Genomic DNA, 21,487 nt, shown 5'->3' with positions numbered 1-21,487 from the left:
ATAAGTTGGGAGATGGGGCCAACATCAAATAGAAAAACTCATTCCCTACATTTACTCTTGTGGCAGATCTCCTCTAAAGACTTCCCCCCAAGGAGGAAGGGCCTAAGCATGAGAGGGTGGGCCACGGAGTCAGGACGACTTCAGTTTAAAATCTTGCATCCAAACCCATACTAACTGTGTGACAGCTGACATGCCATTTAAGCTCTTGCTGCTCCTGGCAATTTTCTAGGATTGTAGTCTTAGATTAGTTGCTAAACTTTAAAATGAATTTTCCATGCTGGAGGTTCCCTAAATTGATAAAATTACAGCTCAAGATAAAAAAAAAGACAGAGACCCCAACGGGAGGCCTTCACATGAAGGGTACACAGCCCATAAACCAAGTCTGTTAGGCAGATGGAAAGTTTTAGAAGCTTCTCTGCTGGCTTTGATATGTTTAAGTCTTTGGACACCCGTTCATTCATGCTGCTATAGCCACATGTGAGGACTCCAGACCCATTTTTAGGTAATACCTCCATTCAAATCCCTGCTAACCAAAGCAAGAAATTTACTAAGGCTAATGAGAAATATCTGGGCTGAGCGCACAAAGGAGGTATCCCATCATAAAAGACAATGAACCCTTGGAGAAAAAAAGAAGGCTACCGTTATAACTTTATGACATCCTCACAAAAAAGGGTAATCCAAGAGGCTGGAACAGATCACTCGGGGTAGCTAGGACTGCATATGAATTACAGTTTTACTTAAACATCATTTCCTGCTAAAGCATCAACACGAGGTAGGTTATAATGAACTTTCAAGATTGACATTTTTTTAAAAGTAAGTCAAATTCAGGGCTGCAAGAGTTAACCTCTGGAAAGCATAAACATTTGTTCATTATTTATGAATGGTACAATTTAATTTCTTTGATTGTTAAAAAAAAACAACTTATTAGGGCAACTGGAGTAAGTTACAGTCTTTTAGGCCAGAGGGCACATTAGTGGAAATGTTAGAGCCTACTGGTTTAGAGAGTGGCAACAAAGGAGGGGTAAACTGAGGATTCTTCCCATGGTGATTTCAAGCTGGGAGAGAACAGAACCTTTAGCTACTTCTGGAGGCACATGGAAGACAGATGTTCAAAGGGAGGTTTCCTGGGAGAAAGCTTATGGGGACATATGGCCATGATCCTCAAGAGGGAAAACAAAAAAGCAAGCAGAGGATAAATGGAATCCATGCATTTTGTTCCCAGTTACTCAGTGTCTCTTTTTTTCATTCTAAACTCTTCCTTGGAGCCATTTGGTGGCCTCCATATAGGATTGCAAACCTGGATTCCATGAATTTTTTTAAAAAATACTTTTAACTGTATTTCAATATAACTGGTTTCCTTGGTAACTCTAGGGATTTTATTTTATGCATTTAAAAATATTATTCCAAGAAGACATCCACAGGCTTTATCAGATTGCCAAAGAGGGCCATTATACACAAAAAAAAGAAAAAAAAAAAGGTTAAGAATCTCTGATCTAAAAGCATTTTTATTACCTTCCTTGCTTTCCCCCTTCTATTTCCTCTCGCTTGTTTAATGTGATCATATCAGTGTTTCTATGGCATTGGGTTTCACCCAGTACGCAGCATATCCAACGTGCAAAAGTCACTGAATAAGGGATCCGATGGATGAAGTGAAGTAAAAGTCACCAAAGAAATCATTCATTTTAACAAATGATCCAATTGTAGCCTTAAAGACAGGAAGCCAAGACTCCATCCCCAAGTAGATAAGTAGAAGCAAAGGCATCCAGAAGGCTAGAAAGGAGAACAGGAATCTGTCCCAAGACTGCAAAACCATTCTGAGGGGTCAGGAGGGATGTCCTGAGGGCATTGGTGTTTCCCTCATAGGATGAAAGGGCAGATGCTTGGCTCATCCAGTCCAACATATGGTGAACAGAAACACCAAAAAAAATAATTTCTGAAAAATGGAAAAGGGCAGCGTAATAACTGATATTGTATTTATTAATTAACTGCTTAATTAATTAACTTTTCAGAGCCCACAGTCACATAGTAGATAAAGAAGCAACCTTAAAACCAGGAAAACCTGGGTTCAAGCCCGCCTCTGCTGACAACATTGTGTGATCCCAACAAGATACAGAATCACTCAATGCCCTGGGCAATTTTCTAAACTTGCAGGTTGCTGAGGAGGGGTCAGCTTGTATTGGTGGAAGGAATTCCCAATGTCAATGAAATCACAGGTCTAGCTGTTCTTTCTAATTATTTTTTTTCTGGGCCACCTGCTACGCAGTTGAAGTTGTCCAAGAAGTTAGGTAGAATTCCAAGTAACCAAGTTATATTTCTTCCTTCTTACTCTTTAATATGTTCCTCTAGCCTCCCTGCCCATCCTTGAGTTATTTTGTACTGTCCCAGAAAAGGGCCCGGGCGCTTCATCCTGTTGTACATCAGGCTGAAACTACTTACTCGATAACAGCCTGTGCTCTTGTATCAAAAAGCTGACAACTTTTTAAAATATCTGCCTATGTTCACAAAGCTAGAGTATTCAAGGCACACATAAATCTACCACTATACTTACTCCAGACTCCAAGGGCTCTTTCCAATAGACTAACCTGTCTTTTATACAAGACTGTTTTTTTCTTAATCCTCTTTTAAAAGCTGTGAATATTAAGGGGAAAAAAACTTTGAAAAATTTTCCCCTATTATGGTATTTAGTTTATTTTTAAATTTTATTTTCATTTCCAAATTCTCTCCTTCCAGCTCTTCCTTCACCCATTGAAAAAACAAGAAATGCAATGCTCATTATATATATGAAGTCATGCCAAACATACTTTGTCATGAGTCATGTTCCAAGAAAAAAAGAGATTTTTTAAAAAGGAAAAAAACGTGCTTCAATCTGAACCCATAAGTTCTCTATCTGGAAGCAGATATCACTTTGCTTCTTTTTAAGGTTTATTTAGTATTTTATTTTCCCCAATGACATGTAAAAACATTTTTTAACATCCAGTTTTAAATTTTTGAGTTCCAAATTCTCTCCTTCCCTCCTCACTCCCCCCACACTGAGAAGGCAAGCAATTTGATATAGATTATACACGTATAGTCGTAGCATTTTACTTCTTAAGTCCTTTGGAGCTGTACTGAATTGTTGTATTGATCAGTGACTAAGTAAGTCTATACTATATACTAAGATGTATCTTTACCATACTGCTGTTACTGTGCAGACTGTTCTTCTGGGTCTGCCCACCTCACTTTGCATCAGTTCATAGAGGTCTTCCCAGGTTCTTCTGAAACTATCCCCTTCATCATTTCTTATATATATATATATGTATATATATATATATATATATATATATATATATATATATATATATATATATAATATATAATATTCCATCACAATCACATACCATAACTTATGCCAATCCCCAATTTATGGGCAACCCTTCAGTTTCCAATTCTTTGCCATCACCAAAAAGAGTCGTTCTAAATATTTTTGTATATGTTGTATATATTTTAGGATATTTTATATTTATATATATTTTTTCTTTCATTTTATCTCCTGGGGATAGACACTGAGTAATGGTATTACTAGCTCAAAGGGTAAAACAGTTTTATTGCCTTTGGGGCCTGGTTCCAAATTGTTCAGAATGGCTGGATTAGTTTACAACTCTACTAACAATGCATTAGTGTTCCTACTTTTCCACAATCCCTTCAATATTTGTCATTTTCCTTTTCTGTCATCTTAGTCAATCTGATGAGTGTGAGGTGGTACCCCTGAACTGTTTTAATTTGTATTTCTCTAATTATTTGTGATTTACAGCATTTTTTTCAGATGACTGTTGATAAAGGCTTTCTTCCTCTGAAAACTGCCTTTTTATCAACTGGGGAATGGCTCCTATTTCTTATATGTTATGTATTTCTCTATTTGAGAAATAAGAGAAACTTGCTATAAATTTTTTTCTGTTTCCTTTTATTCTACTTTTGGCTGCATTAGTTTTGTTTGTGCAAAAAACCGTTAATTTTATGCAATCAAAACCATCCATTTTACCTTTGTTTCTTGTTCGATCACAAAATCTTCCACTAGCCACAGATCTGACAGGCAATCTCTCTCATGTTCCCCTAATCTGCTTATGGTTTCATCATGTCTAAATCATGTACCCATTTTTAGCTTATCTTGGTATACAATGCGAGATGTCTGTCTATGCCTTGTTTCTGTCATACCACTTTCCAGTTTTCCTAGCTGCTTTTGTCAGTGTTAGTTCTTGCCTCAACAGCTGGGATCTTTAGATTTATCAAACATTAGGTTTCCCCTCTTTTATTAAAACATCCTCTTAACCTCATAATTGCAACAGCCTCATTTTATAACTCATTTTTGTCACATGAGTCACCTAAACATCCCAGGTGAACAGAGAAGAAAGGTGACTAACACATCCTCTACAGCTCATTGTTTGTCTACAGGTCCCCAGGTCCAATTCATGATGGTTTAGAGTAGGGATGGGGAACCTGCAGCCTCAAGGCCACATGTGGCCCTCTAGGTCCTCAAGTGCAGCCCTTTGACTGAATCCAAATTTCACAGAACAAACCCCCTTCATAAAAGGATTTCTTCTGTAAAACTTGGACTCAAGTCAAAAAGCCACATCCAAGAACCTAGAAGGTGACGTGGTCTCAAGGCCAAGGTTCCCCACCCCTGGGAGAGTCAGTTAATAAGCATTCACTAAGCACCAACTACTGCCAGGCTCTGCACTAAGCCCTGAAGATACAAAGAAAGGCAAAAGATGATCTGCTTTCAAGGAAATGATGGTCTAATAGGAGAGGCAACATGCAAACAAGCATGTATAAATGAACCACATACAGGATAAATCAGGGATAAACAACAGAGGAAAGGCACTAGAATTAAGGGGAATCAGAGAAGGCTTAATGTAGAAAGTCGGATTTTAAAAAAGGGAAAAGACCCACTTGTACAAAAATATTTATAGCAGTTCTTTCTGTGGTGTCTAAGAACTGGAAATTGAGGGGATGCCCATCGATTGGGGAATAGCTGAACAAGCTGTGGTATATGATTGTGATGTAACATTATTGTGCCATAAGAAATGACAAGCAGGATGATTTCAGAAAACCCTGGAAAGATTTACATGAACTGATGCATAGTGAGCTGAGCAGAATAAGGAGAATGTTGTACACAGTAACAGAAGTATTGTATGATGGAGAACTATGAAGGACTTAGCTATTCTAAGCAATGCAATTATGTAAGACAATCCTAAAGAACTCATGATGAAACGTGCTATCCACCTCCAGAGAAAGAAATGATATTACCTGAATACAGACTGAAGCTTACTATTTTTCACTTTCTTTCTCTCGAGTCTACTTGTACAAAATGACTAATATGAAAACGTTTTACAACATTACTGCACACATATAATCTATACCAGTTTGCTTACTGTCTCAGGGAGAAAGGGATAGAATTTGGAACTCAAAACTTTTTTTAAAATGTTTAAAATTGTTTTAATATGTAATTGGGGTAAAAAATATTATTATTTTTTTAAAATGATGACCTGGAAAATGTTAACAAATGGCAAATTGTGAGATTAAAAAAAAAAGAAGAAAGAAAAGATTTAAAAAATTGGGAATTTAGCTAGGCAAGCTAGGGAAGCCAAGTGCAGAGCTGAGGAGGGAGAGCATTCCAGGCATGGAGTACAGCCAGTGAAAATGATCAGTCTGGTATCTTTTTCAAGGAACGGCAAGGAAGTTGTTGTCATAGAGTGCATGGTAGGTGGTAAGTTGGGTTTAAGAAGACTAGAAAGGTAGGAGGGGGACAAGTTTGGATGGCTTCTAGAGTCTTGTCAAGCTCTAGATCTATGATCTTTTGGGGACTTTTAGGAACTACGAAAATAAAGAAAAGTAGGATTCTTTTTGCTCACGTCCTTGGTAAAGTTGCACCTGGGAGAGTAGCCATGGTTCCCAAGGTCCCATCAAAGAAGGCAGTGAATTTGATAGAGTCTGCTTGAAATGGGCTAATCCAATGCTGAACCCTAATTGTTTGTAGCCAGCACAAAGACAACTTCAGGAGCCTACAGGACTACCAGAAGGGGGGAGGGGAGAAGAAGAGGAAGTTGGCCCAGTGGCCAGACACAGGTGAAGAAAACTGGCGATGACCCTGGATGCAGCGGGAGACTGTGGCCTTTTTAAGGTCTCAGTTTGTCTGAGGCAACAACCATTCAATAACTAAAATCTAGGTAAGAACTGAGGCAAAAGATAGCCTAGTTTGCTTTCACAAAAGAATCAATATGGGATGGGAAGACTCAGAATTTTTCACCAGAACAGAAACAGGTGCTATTTACACTCACTCTGAGCAATCAAAAAAAACCCCCAGAAAGTGAAACTTGGCCTGGGACCTAGCATTGGCTAATCAGTAAGACAGAGAGTGATCTGGGTTTAAAGGAATAGTCAAATAGCTATTTGAATCACAATGGGCTTTATCAAAGCCTGGTTTTCTAGAGCTGTATTTCAAGAGATCGTAAATGAAAATTACATGAGACAAGAGTTAATGGTACCACTATCTGAAAAAAATGATAGAATAAATAGGAAAGAAAACAAAATCTAGCTCTCAAACCCTAAGGTACCTTGAAAAGGATAAGCGATCAAAATTTATATGCCTTTGGACAGAGGACCCACATAGTAAGGGTATGACTCCCCATGTGAACAGAAGAGAAGGAGACGAGGAGGTGGGGGAGGAGGAAGGAAGTGAAGGGGAAAGCTGAAATCAAGCCAGGTTCAGAGAAAAGTGTCTTAATTTTGCTCTGTTGTTCGAGTCTTAAAAAAAAGACAGAAAACTACTAGACTTCGCTCTCCCCTCATCTTTCCTTTCTTTTCATCATCAGGCAAACTCCAAAGAAAAAGCTATCTACCCGTGCTATCTCTGTCTCCTCAATCCTCTGCAATCAAACTTCTAATTTCATCCCTTAACTGAAACTGCTCTTTCCAGAGCTGAACACTGATGTGACTGCCAAATCTGAGGCTCCTATCTTAGTCCTTGTCTTTCCTGGCCTCTCGACTGCATTTGACCATCTTCTCCCTCCTGGATACTCACTCTCTCCTTTCTGGGTTTTCATGATATTACTCTCTCATGGTTCTTGCTTCATCATCCATATCAAGCCTTCTAATTATAGATGTTCTGCAAGGTTCTGTCCTGGGTCCCCTCTTCTTCCTTCTTTATACTGTCCCTCAGTGATCTCATCAGTGCCCACAGTTTTAATTATCATCCCTATGCAGATGACATCTACATTTGTGTAAACACACACACACACACACACACACACACACACACACCAGCTTCATATGGATACGGAGTGCCAAGCTTGGCGTCAGGAAGCTTATCTTCTTGAGTTCAAATCTGTCCTCAGATACATACTAGCTGTGTGAATGACCCTAGGCAGTCACTTAACCCTATTTGCCCCAGGACTTCACCTATAAAATAAGCTGAAGAAGGAAATGGCAAATTGCTCTAGTATCTTTGCCAAGAAAACCCCAAATGGGGTTACAAAGAGTCAGATGTAACTGAAACAACTGAACAACAACAAAAATGAAGGTATCAGTCAGTCAAGAAACATTTGAAGTGCCTAGTATTTGCCAGGTACTATTGTAAAGTTCTGGGGAGACAAAAAGAAGTAAAAGATACTCTCTGACCTCAAGCACCTCGGAATCTGATGGGGTGGTAACAATCAAACAAGTGTGTACAAATAAGCTCTCTCTGTATATATGTATGTGTATATGTATATGCATGCATGTACACACACACACACACACATATGTACATATACACACACATGTTTATCTGTGTATATCTATATCTATCTATTGCCTATCTGGCATTTCTAAATGGATGTCCTTAGAAACATCTCAAACACAACATGTCCAAAACAAACTCATCTTTCCTCCCAAACCTTCTGCTCTTCCAAATATCCTTACCTCTGTTTCAGGGAGCCTCAATCTCCCAGTCCAAGTTTCTAATACTCTTCACCTTCCCTCATCCCTCTGTAGCCCATCAGATGCCAGATCTTAGCATCTCTCATATCTGACTCCTTCAATAAACTCTCACAGCTGCCACTTTCCTTAGGCCATTATAACCTCTCTCTTGGACTACTGCAAGAACCTCCTAATTACATCCCTTTGCCTCAAGACTGTCCCCACTCAAACCCATCCTCCCTCCACTCAACTTCCCAAGTGATTCACCCTAATCATGGATCTGACCATGTCAAATGTAAGCACCTCTATTCAGCTTTTAAAACTCTTCACAACATGGCACTGACTGATCTCGTCCTCACTTACCATATACTCTTCCTGGGTTCTGCAATGTAGCCCAACTGTCCTTCTCTCTGTTCTTCCCATGACACTCTCCTCTCCTACCTTCATGCCTTCGTGCTGGCTGTGACTCCTACTTCACCTTTGCTTCACTGAGTCCCCCTTTCCCTTCAAGATGTAGCCTGAGCATCACATTTTATATGAAGCCTTTCCTGATCCTCCCAACTGCTAATACCTCCCCTTCAACCCACTTGTATTTTCTTTTCTTTATATCTATTTTGTATGAGAGGTAGTAATACATATAGATAGAGCTGGCTTTGAAGTTGGAAAGACCTGGGTTCAAGTCCCAACTTTGTGACCTTTCTGTGCTCTACGCCTGAGGTTCTCAAATTGTTTTGGCCTCTAAGAGTCTTAGAAAGTTGCCTAGAGCAATGGTCTCAAGGTGTGATCCAGGCCCTCACAGGGTCTAGGACACCAAGATATTTAAGGGGTCCACGAAGTCAAAACTACTTTCTTAATACTAAGAAGCTGTCACTTACAGTATGGCAAATATTGATAGATGTAACTTACATAAAAACTCTTTGGAGAAGGGGTCTTCAATCATTTTAAGCTGCAGAGAAGGTGTCAACCTTTATAGATGAACTTTACACACCAAGAAGTTCCCTTTTTCATTTATATCTCTCCAAATAAAATAATGTCATTGAGATTAGGGGATATTCCATTTTTTTTGGTTATACTCTGTATCCCCCATGCCTACCATAGTTACTCAGTTGTTCTCAGTAAAGTCCAACTCTTCCTGACCTCATTTGGGATTTTCTTGGCAAAGATGCTGGTTTGGTTTGCCATTTCCTTCCCCAGTTCATTTGACAGAAGAGGAAACTGAGGCAAACAGGGTTAAGTGACTTGCCCAGTCACACAGCTAATAAGCGTCTTGAGGTTAGATTTAAGTTCAGAAAGATGAGTCTTCTTGACTCCAGGATGGGCTCCCTATCCAGGGAACCACTTAGCTGCCTCAAAGTACACATCAGGTAGGTGTTTAATTAAATGTTTGTTGATTGATTGGATCTTGTCAACTCATTGTTACTCAAAGCCCTCAGTCCAATCCCTACCACTTCCTCCTGTAACAACTCTAAATACGATTCCAACATACAGTGTTGTATAAAGCTTACCATTTTTAATCTAGTAAGAAATCTTTCTTTATTCTCTTCCTGTGAAAATGAATAATTAAGCAATCCACTGACAGCGGATCATTAAATATTACATGCTTTGTGGGTACTCATACGCACATGCGCAAGCGCACACACATAGACACACATACACATATACGCACACATACATACACACACAGGCGCACGCCTTGCTTAAATGACAGATATTCCAAGTTGATCACATTGCAAACTCCAGGTATAATATCTCTTTCCTTAACATGTTCAAGTGTATTTTTATCTCTGGAGGTTTTGTTACAAACTGAATTATCACCTATCGAACACGTTGGCACTGATGAGACTTGTTGGTGAAGATCCTTTAATGATGCGCATAATTCTTTAAAAGTCCAAATTTTAATACAATGCATTGCTTTTTAAAAGGACCCAAGAAGAAATCTTTCCCCCAATTTCAGGGCAGTCCAAGAGGCCTGCCTATGAAACAGAATCAAGATGAAGGATGAGAAAGAGTTCAGTCTCCGTGGCACAGCTACTCCAGAACATGAGACAACTGCTAGTTTTTATCCAGAGATTCAAAATGTACTAATTGTTCACATTAACCAAAACTGTAAAAGTGGGATTCTTACCAAGGTCATCTTCAATTTGTCTGTAACAGCTAAATTGTAGTTGTGAACCTTCTGTTTGATTTCTTCTTTGCTGAGATAATTGTGGGTTTCCTTCTCTTTCTCAACATCCTAAAAGAAAAACAAACCACACCACCCATTAGCCATCTGAGTGAAAATGCAATAAGATGGGCTTCCTTTCACATTCCAGGGAAGAATAACTTTGGTGCACAACCTTGAAACACCCCCCACGTCCCACATCCCCAACCCAGCTGCAGTTCTCAGCGACTGAGTGCCAACCTGCTCTACATATTTAAAAGAAGATTCTAAAACCACATTGACACATGTGGCATTTGTTTCAAAATCACTCCTAGTAAAAAGTCAGCTCTTGGTATGAGAAACCGTTCTGCCTAAGTAGGCAGCTAAGTCGCTACCTTCTCTGAACTAGATGGACAATTTCCATCTCATATACTATTTAATGCAATATCTCAAAAGCATCACTTCTTATCCCCACCCCCAGAAGAATTAATGAATCTGGATGTTGCAGATCTCCTACTCTCCTCTGTGACCAAGGATGGGGAATCAAATAATCATATTATGTACAAAGGGCGATTTAATTTCCTGAACCTCAAGTTACAAGGAAGTCATATAATCAGGGATCACAGGATCATAACCCACATATCTGTAAAGGTCCTCTAGTTCAAACTCCTCTTTAACAGGTAAAATGAGGCCTAGGGAAGGTAAAAGATTGACCTGTGATCACAAGGCAAGTTAGGAGCAGAGCTGGGACTCAAACTTTCCCATTAAACCGCACTTATTCTCATGTTGAGGGCCAAGTGTGTTTTGTCATTGTTGTTCAGTCATCTGAGTCATGTCTAACTTTCTGTGAACTGATTTGGGATTTTCTTGGCAAAGATACTGGAGTGGTTTGCCATTTCCCTCTTCAGCTCATTTTATGGATGAAGAAACTGAGGCAAACAGGATAAAGTGACTTGCTCAGGGTCAACTAGTAAGTGTCTGAGGCCAGATTTGAACTCAAGTATTCCTGACACCATGCAAGGTCATTTCCTTTTCTAGCTCATTTTTTACAGATGAGGAAACTGAGGCAAACAGGGTTAAGTGACTTGTCCTGGGTCACAAAGCTAGTAAGTGCCTGAGGCCAGACTGTAATTCAGGCAGAAGTCTTCCTGATTCCAGGTGTGCATTCACACACACACACACACGCACACACACATGCACACGCACACACACCTGTAACTGCCCCATATGTGCCTTACTGTTCTAAAACAAAATGGGGACTTTGAGTAAATATATATCTTAACTATTGTGGGGAATCACTAAAATTAAGTTATCACTAAAAAATCATTAAAGTCAATCAGGAAACAGAGGAAGAGTTAGCACTTAGTGCTTTAAGATCTGTAAAGCAATTTACTCGGACTATTTCCTTTTATCTTCACCACCACCTTGGCAGGTACATGCTCTATCATCATTATACAGATAGGGAAGGCATAGGGTCACACAGCTACTAAGTATCTGAGGCAGGATTCCAATTCAGGTCATCATGACTACTGAGACTCCCATCCACTAAAAGGAGGCAACATATATAAACTGCTGTGAGCCGACTATAGAGATCCTCAAAGTCCCAGAGTATGAACTAATGGCTAAAATGTAATCACAATCACCCTACCCCCTCATAGACTACCAGAGTTGGGAACATTAGATGAGGTTTTAAAACTCAGGAGAAAAGATTTCTCAGTTAAGAAAAAAAAAGAATTGAGATTAAAAAAGTGGAAGCAGATTTGAAAAAGTTGGGGCCTCAGTTCAAAAATAATCAATTCGATTATATAAAAAGCAATTAAAATTAGATTTACTGAGCCCCTTCTTTCTCACCCGCCCGACTCCCTATGAAGTTTTTGAACACTTGTTTCTTACAGCCCAGACACAGCATGCTAGTACAAACCCAATCCTCACAGTTGGATATTATCCAAGCTGGCATTTGTTCCCAATCCTCTCTGTGCGGCAAACAGGGTTATAAATACCCTAAGGATTTCTACTACAGTACTATACTCACACCAACACCATATATAGTCTGAAATTGTCCTTGGGTTCTTAAGCTCAGGGTTGTTTAAGTCCTGGAGAGGAGAACCAAGTAGAAACGTCAGCCCTGTAAAGAGAAGCTGGCTCGGGCACTACCTTGCTTAAGGCATGTAAGGTCAGCATTTGGATTAACTCTAGGGAAAGAAGACCAATTCAAAAGCATATGTTCATTCCATGGCTTTCATCAGGAATGCCTATCCCTAACGTCTCTTGCAATCCTTCTGATTTGCCAGGGAGAAACCCACCCCTACTCTCCCCACAAAATCTTGCTTTCAAGAGACTTTGGTTAGATTCAAAGGCTATGCATTCAAACAGCTAGCCACAATGCTCAGGTCAGAAACTCATTCTCCTTGTTAGCAAGGATTCCTACAATACTTTACAGCAACAATGGGTACTCCCATTTTTCTCTATCAAAGAGGAAGTGGAAAACAAGGTTGTTTTTCCTCTTCCTCCTGGGAAAGAAGGTTTTGTTTCTACTTTCATCATGTCTTAAAGTTTCTTGGCCTATATTATATACTACAATTTGCCTAATGCAAGATGGGGACCAAGGATAGGGACCAAGGATAACTAAGAGGCAATTATGCTGAAAGAAGGGCAGATTGCAGGAATCAGATGCTGCTTTCCGATTGGGTTGGGAGTAACCACGTTCCATCGAATTTAACTTTTTTTTAAAGTACTATGTGGCAAGGCATGTGCTAAAGGAATGTAGATGAAAATGAATAAATTCTGCTCTCAAGAAACTGGGAGGGGATGGGGGCACAAGGAAGGGAAGGAACATACTTTGAAATATTTTCAGATTTCCCATTTATGGCTGTATTTTCAAGGTTGTTATAATTAGTCCCATTAAAAAAGTCAGGTAACCCAGGACCAGATGCTCTCTGTGGGCTTTATAAAGGTGAGGTTGGCGGATTCCTTTGAGGCTGGTGTTTTGTTTTCCTTTTCTTAATCTGAAGCATATTCAAATCAATTTTCAATTACCTATGTTAATAGAGATTAATGGAATATGTTTATTATCCCTTTGAATAATCCCTTTGTTTTAATGTGAACATTAGGCTTGGATTATTCCCTAAGCAATGTAGACTGGTAACTACAGGAAATAACAAGAGAAGACTTACCAGGGTGGTGAGGAGTAATGAAAAATGTGGGAGGAAGCATAAATCAAGTGCTCAGGGTTATAATTCTGGCTCTGCTCCTGGAAGCCTTCCCCAGCCCTGCTCAATTCCAGTGCCTTCCCTTCGTTCATTATTTCTGTCTGCAGGTGTTTGCTTGCATTTTGTCTCCCCCATTAGACTTGTAAGCTCCTTGAGGGCAGGGGGTGGCTTTAGCCTCTTTTTGTATCCCCAGTGTTTAGCACATAGTAGGTGCTTAGTAAATCTTTATTGATTCATCACCCCTAAATCACACCGTGTGACCATCTCTGGGTCCAATTTTCTGATCTGTGAAATGGAGGATGAGATTACATGGATTCTAAAAATTCTTGCAGGTACCACCTACTACAGGAGGCCTTTTCTGGTCCACAGAGCTTCTATGGTCTTTCTTCCCAGGTTATTTTATATACCTGGTTTGTACATGTTCTATATATGCACATATGTTATACATACTATCTCCTTAATTAAAATCTGAGGTTTATGAAGGCAGGTAACGTTTCACTTTGTATTCTCAAAACTTAGCACAGTACCTAGCACACAGTAGGTACTTAATAAATGCTTGATTTCCGTCTGTCCATTTGTTTTCAAAGACCATGCCATCAGAGAAATGATGACATGACTTGCACTTGACTTTGTTTTGAGTGAGGGAGGGCTGTGCAGGTCACCAGCCTCACTTCTCCTCCTGAGCCATCTGGGTCCAGTGACCAGGTTGATTTCTAAGCAATAATTGATTGATTAACAAATGTCCTTCCTTCTCCCAGGCACCAAAAAGAAAAAAAAAAGATCTTCCAATCAAAACCACAACAGATTAAATCAGGGCTGGGTCAATCTCTAAGATCCCTCTAAATTCTCTTTTTGTTGTTGTTCTTTTTTTATTAATGAATTTATTTTCAGTTTTCTACAATCACTTCCATAAATCTTAGATTTTTTTCCCCCTCTCTTCTTCCTTTCTTACCCCTTCTCTCCCCAAGACGGCATGCAATCTTATATGGGTTCTACACATACATTCTTACTAAATACATTTTCACTGTAGTCATGTTGCACAGAAGAATTAAAATGAATGGGAGAAACCATGAGAAAAACCAAAACAAAACAAAAGAGAAAATTTGCTTCACTCTGTGATTCACTTCCATAGTTCTTTCTCTGGATGTGAAAGGCATTTTGCCTCAAGTGTCCATTGGGAATTTTTTAGACCTTTGCATTGCTGTGAAGAGCTAAGTCTACCAGAAAAATTCCTCACACACTGTGGTTGTTACTGTGTACAAAGTTCTCCTGTGTCTGCTCCTTTCACTCAGCATTAGTTGATATAAGTCCTTTCAGGCCTCTCTGAAGTCTTCCTGTTCATTATTCCTTATGGTACAATAGTATTCCATTACATTCACATGCCACCCCTCTAAATTCTGAAGTCCAAATACCTATGCTTGACTCAGGGTATGTAAGCCAAAACTGGAGCTAATGTGTCTAAAACCCATTGCTACTGCTCCTTATCAAGAAATCAAGTTGGTTTTATTCACTAAAAAGCAAATGAAACCTAAAAAGGGCCCTGATACATTGAGTGGATATATATATATAAGGAAGTCAGCATTTAAAAGAAACTGCAAACTGACTCTAATTTTAATGAATAAACAAGCATTTGCTGAGTACCTACTATGTATCAGGCACTGAGCTAGGCCCCAGAGATGGAAAAACAATGAAAGAAAATCCCCACTCATCAGGAGTACATACTTCTATGGGGATGACAAGTACATATATAGACTGAGAGAGAATAAATTCAAATAGCCTCTATTTTACCTTTCGCAAATGTATCTTATTTGCTCAGAATTCACCTCTTAACCACCTTTATGAAAGGTACCTAACCTGATTCTCTTCTAGTTAGGGGGGAGTATAATCTGTAATATTTGAATCACATATCCACTTTGAATCTATTGTCTTGTATGGTATAAGATGCTGCTCAAAGCTAATTTCTGCCAGACTCTTTTCCAGTTTTTTAAGATACATTATTTCCTTATTCTGGCTTAAGTAGCCTGAAAGTCAAGCAAAGATATTGGGATTTCAGAATTCTGAGGGACCTTACAGATTATTTGGGAAAATAAATTAAAAGTTAAGAATGTAAACAAAGAACTCATCTGTAGGTAATTTCTGCTTTTTTATTTATTACACAAGAGACTACTGAATTTAATTATTTCTGATTCTTTCTTATCTAATTTGTTTCAATAACTGGCTTTTCCAGTTCCAATTAGTTTTGGTAACTTTACTCTTATAATATAGTTTGAGTTATGAAAGTGAAGTCTTTCATTCCAAGTTTTTTATTTTGTTTTTGGAGGTAATCAGGGGTAAGTGACTTACTTAGGGTCACATAGATCCTAAGTGTCTAAAAAGAGATTTGAACTCAGGTCCTCCTGACTCCAGGGCCCATGCTGTATCCACTGGACCACCAGTTTTTTTAAAATTAATTTTCTTGATATTTTTGCTTAGTGTTAGATCTGGAGAAATCATTTTGAGGGAAAACCTCCCCAAAGGACTGAATACCTTTGGTTCCCCCTTAATCAGGAAGAGACCTTTCCCCAATACTCTAAATGTTATTGCTGATTTGACCACTTGTGCAATCTGAACAGAAAGGATAGAATTTGTATCTGGAAGCAATAATGCCCATGAGCATTTTCAAACTTAAGAGACACAAATAATTCTTCCATTCATGAAAAGTTATGGAGAAAGACCAAAAGGAACATACTGTGAAAAACGGGTACCACAGGAAGAAGTAAAAAAGAGGAAAGAATAAGGAAAAAGGGAGGATATAATAGAAGACAGAGGAAAAAAACACACATTGTTCTTTAACTGTGGCAAGTAGGAAAGCAAAGCTCTTTGTGAACGCCATATGAGTGATTTGTGTTGGCATCAACCAGTGTGGGCACCACACCCCAGTGTCTGTCTACATTTGGTCAGTTTCAACAAGTCCTTTTTTGAACAATCCACTTTCCTGTATTCTCTGCTTTTGCCATTATCACAGGGGGTCCTTTTGGCGAGGGCTAGTTTATATTTCCATGAAGCAAATCCTTGCAAAATCTATTTTTTCAGTCAGCCTGGTCTCTTGGCTGACGGGTGGGGGCCCTTTGGTCTCCAGACTTGCAGTTACCCAGGGAATTTTCTCATGAGAAACACACCCTATGCCACAGAGATGGAATTGTCTTCACCCATTATCCTGGAGAGAAGACGGGATTAGAAGCTGGACCGTGTCAGTAGCCACAGGATTGTCATAATCAGTCCATTCTATGGAAACCACGTAGAATAATAGGCCCAAGAACAGTCATTCCTATTCCTTTATCCTTTGTATTTTCAATGCTGTCTTTCACTTAAAAGATGATGCAGCAGAAAGAACGCCACCTTAGAAATGGAAGGACCTGAGATTCAAGTCTCTGGACCTCTCTGCAAAATGATCCTTAGAGCTCTAAAATTAATGACCCTATGATACTACTAACTTACTGTTAGAATGGCTATTTGTCAGTTTCCCTTAGAAGTCATAGGCTATCCTTAGCAGAACAGAATATAGGTAAAATAGAACAGGATTTTAGTAGAATATAAAGGCAGGAGCTATTTTATTTTCATTTTTCTACCCTGTTTGCCTCAGTTTCTTCTTCTGTAAAATGAGCTCGAAAAGAGAATGACAAAACCACTCCAGTATCTTTGCCAAGAAAATTCCAAATGGGGTTACAAAGAGTTGGATACGACTGAACAAGAACAAATAGCAATAAACTCATAATTATACAGTGTTTTAAGGTTCAACAAAGCACTTTCCAAAAAACCATCACCTAAGGATATGGATATGTGTGTTCATCCTTGGTTGCCAAAGAAGACCATGCCATCAGAGAAATGATGACATGACTTGCACTTTACTTTGTTTTGAGTGAGGGAGGGCTGTGCAGGTCACCAGCCTCACTTCTCCTCCTGAGCCATCTGGATCCAGTGACCAGATATTCATCAGGGTGACTGGAGATGATCCAGGATGAGGCAATTGGGGTTAAGTGACTTGCCCAAGATCACACAGCTAGTGAGTGTCAAGTGTTTGAGGTGAGATTTGACTCCTGCACTGGTGCACTGCACCACCTAGCTGCCCCTAAAGATAAGGATAGTAGGTTATCAAATTCATTTCAAAGATGACAAATTGAGGCTTGAAGTTCAATGACTTGCCCAAGATCATACAGCTAAGTAACAGAACTGGTTCTTGGACTCAGGTCAAGAGTTGGGACAGCTGAGCGGGGTTAAGGGAGGAAATCTGTGGCCAAAAAAGCAAGCCTAAATGGCCTGCACAGGGGATGAAATCCAGAAGCTTGGATCCAGATTGATCCCCAATAAAGTCTATAAGGTGACATGATAGTATAGAGCATAGGACCTGGGGTCAGGAAGACCAGAGTTCAAATTTGGTCTCAGACACTTCCTAGCTGTTTGACCCTGAGCAAGTCTCTTAACCTCTCTCTGCCTCTATTTCATCTGCAGAATGGGGATAATATTTTTTAATAATTAGTCTATTTGTTTTCAGTGTTCTATAATCACTTGCATATCTTAGATTTTTTTTCCCCTCCCTCCCCAAGACGGCTTGCAATCTTATACAGGTTCTACACATACAGTCCTATTAAATACAATTTCACCATAGTCATGTTGAACAGAAGAATTAAAACGAATGGGAGAATCCATAAGACAAAACATAACACAAAAGAAAATGATCTGCTTCATTCTGTAATCCAAAAATAGGGATACTATTAACACCTGCTTGGCAGGTTGTTATGAAGATCAAATGAGTAAGCACTATATAGATGCCAGTGGTTACTACTGTTATCCTATTAGCTATAATTGTGAGGCAGAACAAATCACTGCCTAATGGTCTATCTCAGTACTTGCAGTTGAGGGAACTCAATCATTTTATAAAGATGACACAGTAAACAAAGTGATAGTCATATTCTTTATTCTGGATGTCCTGCCAGACACACACACCAGAATAAGTCAGCAGCACCTGTAACTGAAAAGACCATCCTTTCCCCAGAGAAGTGATGCATGGAATCACCAACCCCCTTCCTTGTCAAATCAAAAGAAGCTAGAAGTCAGGATATTTTTACTTCAAGAGAATATCTGAACTGTAATTCTCATGGTTATGAATAAAGAAGAAAAACCTGTATGTCCATTTCTTAAAATAAGAAAGTGTTCCAAAGAAAAAGGACTCCAAAACACACAAACAAACCAAATTCTGTTTAGTCTGATGGGTTCCAGGCAACTGTTTCTGGGGTCTACTAAACCGCTATTCCTGACCTTAAAAGTACAGTTTTGCTTTCCTGATTCAGATCTTTCCCTGGTGAACTTGTGGGTTGGCAAGCTGGGGAATCATGCCCGCTGGCACTGATGGTTAGTTATATCAGTAGCAAGCAGATTCATGGTAGCCAATGGCTAATCTTTAAGGTATTTAAAGCAAATGACAGATTTCCACTATGTCTTTGTATTATTTTACAACGCCTCCTCTTGCCTGGGTTGGGGCTAGCCTTTCAGGTATCTCTACTAATGTAGCCTTGGAAAATGGTTTTTAATATATAATATATAATACATAACATAATATTATTATATTTATAATATATTATATTTTAATATATTCATTTTTTTTAACTTTAAACTTAGTATAAAGCAATAATATAAACATTTCAAAACCAAAACAGTTACTGTTCAAGAAACACAACATCTGCCTTTTTTTCTCCTATTAAGTATAGTTTGGAACTTAGGGGGTAGGGGGGAAGAAACATGATTCAAATTTAACATGTTTCCCTACCTGTGTTTCTTTCTAAAGTGCCTTCTGCTCATTTATATTCTAAAAAAATGATTCAGTGACATTCTTTTCTTCCTTTAGTATCAATAACCCTACCCCAACTTCCCCAACTCTTTTCCCACACCAGCAAAATAAAAGCCCTCCTTTAAAATAAATCAATATCCTCATACAAAACAAAGCCACACTCTGGTTGTATCTGAAAACAGTCTAACTCTGCACCCCTAGTTCATCATTTCCTTGCCAAGAGATGGGCAGCATGATTCATTAACAGTCTTATGGAGCTGGAATTAAGCACAACCATGGCCTTCTACTGTCGTTTTCATTACGATGCTATATTATACGTCTTACCTTTGTTTTTCTCCTGGTTCTACTGATTTCACTTTTCACCAGTTCATACAAATCCCCTGAGATTTCTCGAAATCAGTCCTTTTTAATCATTTTTAATAATGGAATAATATCCCATTACACTTTATACACCATATTTTTAGACACAGGGATCTTTTTCTTCTTTCTCTGATCTTTTTTGAGATACAATAAGTCCAGAAGTGATACTGTTGGGTAAAAGGGTAAGCATAGTTTAGTGACTTTTTGGAAATAATTTCAAACTGCTTTTAAGAATGATTGAGCCACTTTACAATTCCATGATCAGTGAATAGCTGTCTTCCTACTTCCAACAACTGTCATTTTCCCTTTTTAAAAAAAATTTACTTTTTTGAAGCAATCAGGGTTAAGTGACTTGCCTAAGATCACATTGCTAGTAAGTGTCTAAGACTGTATTTGAACCCAGTGCCTCCTGACTCTAGGGCCTATGCTCTATCCACTGTACCACCCAGCTGCCTCTGATTTTCTCTTTTATAAAAATTATCTTTGCCAATTTTTCCTTCAAGGTTCAACTTGGATGCTACCTCCTCTTTGAATCCTGAGAAGGTGCCCATGTCCCCAATTTCTGTGTACTTTCTCCCTTCTCAATTTTCCCTGTGCCCTTTGAAATCCACCCCCCACGCTAGTCTCCTCTCCTTTAGTTTCTGATAAGAAGGTGGCCCTTCTCACTAAGGCCAGCCCTTTAAATCTAGCCTTCTTCTCCAGTATATTGCTCCTACAATCATCCTTCCTTCTCCCTACTCTTCACTCACTCTCTACCTACTGGCGCCTTCTCTACTGCCCAAGTCTCCCTCATCTTTAAGAAACCCCTGGCAGACCCTATTTATTATCTCCTTCAAGGTATCAGCCTATATCTCTCCTCCCATCCTCAGTCAAGACTTTACAAAAAGCTCTCTATGCTCAATGCCTTTCTCTCCTCTCAGCCTTCTGCAACTTTGTCATTCAATTCAAAACACTGTCCAAAATTACCAATAAACTGTTAACTGTCAAATCTGATGGCCTCATCCCTCCTGACCCATCTTGCTGCACTTGATACTGTCTCTCCTCCTGGATAGTCCTTCCTCACTGGGTTTCCAGGACAATATCTCTCTCCACATTATCCTTCTACTGGTCTGATCTCTCTTTCTCCATCTCCTTTGCTGGAGGGGCCATATGTAGACCCATAATAAATGCTTATAAGTAGTGATTACTACACTTTATGTATATTTTGTATTCCTTCAATAGAACATAAGATTCTTAAAGGCTGGGGATGTTCTCCATTTTGTTTTGTTTTTTTGTCTTTGGATCCCTAACATGTAGTATGGTGCCCTGCACATAGAAGATGCTTATGTGTGCTGAATTCAAGTGTAACAAAGGCTTTCCAAAAGCTCACACAGATGAGCAATGTTGGACCTCATATCCCCAGTGGCACAAGCCAAGTTCCCATATTGAAAAGGCCAAAGGATGTGGTAACTTGGCTTGTGTCACTGGGGATGGAGGTTCACCAATGCATCTACTATGTGCAAGGCACTGTGCTACATGCTGGGATACAACAAATAAGAAAAAGAAAAAGAAAAAATACAAAGAAAAAAATAAAAATAAAAAATCCCCATCCACCAAGGAACTTACATTTTATTGAAGGAATACAAAATATACAAAAGTATAGTAATCACTCAATTAACCCAATTCCAAGAGATGGAATCTAGGCCACATTTATTATGGGTCTACATATGACCCCTCCAGCAAAGACAAGGGAAAAAGAAAGGTCAGACCAACAAAAGGTCAACTAGGAGAGAGTATGTATCATTATGGAAACCCATGATACATAATATTCATCAACTAGCCCTAAGTGAGTATGATAGTCATGAACAGGTATTCCCAGTCCATCTCCAAGGGGTGCTTGCTATTCTTAGCACATTAAAAGCTCATTTATCAAGCTTGGGAAAGTTAAAGGGATAGTGAGTACAAGCCACAGGGAAAGAGATTCACAGTAGTAACAACTGTTTTAACTGCCGTTGTAATGCATTAAAAAGTTTCATCTGGGTC

General features: G+C 39.1%; 1 protein-coding gene across 2 annotated transcripts in view; it reads right to left on the bottom strand.

The window, feature by feature from the left end:
• RASSF3 (Ras association domain family member 3) overlaps positions 1 to 21,487 on the bottom strand; it is a 96,918-nt gene that overhangs the window by 8,706 nt on the left and 66,725 nt on the right. For both annotated transcript variants that reach the window (XM_072655269.1, XM_072655270.1), the window contains exon 2: positions 10,058 to 10,165. In XM_072655269.1, the coding sequence (XP_072511370.1) occupies positions 10,058 to 10,165 (108 nt within the window). The remainder of the gene's footprint in view (positions 1 to 10,057; positions 10,166 to 21,487) is intronic.

The sequence above is a fragment of the Notamacropus eugenii genome, chromosome 3 (genome assembly GCF_028372415.1).
Source record: "Notamacropus eugenii isolate mMacEug1 chromosome 3, mMacEug1.pri_v2, whole genome shotgun sequence".
Classification (NCBI taxonomy): Eukaryota; Metazoa; Chordata; class Mammalia; order Diprotodontia; family Macropodidae; genus Notamacropus; species Notamacropus eugenii.
This window is presented reverse-complemented; position numbering and strand designations above follow the sequence as displayed.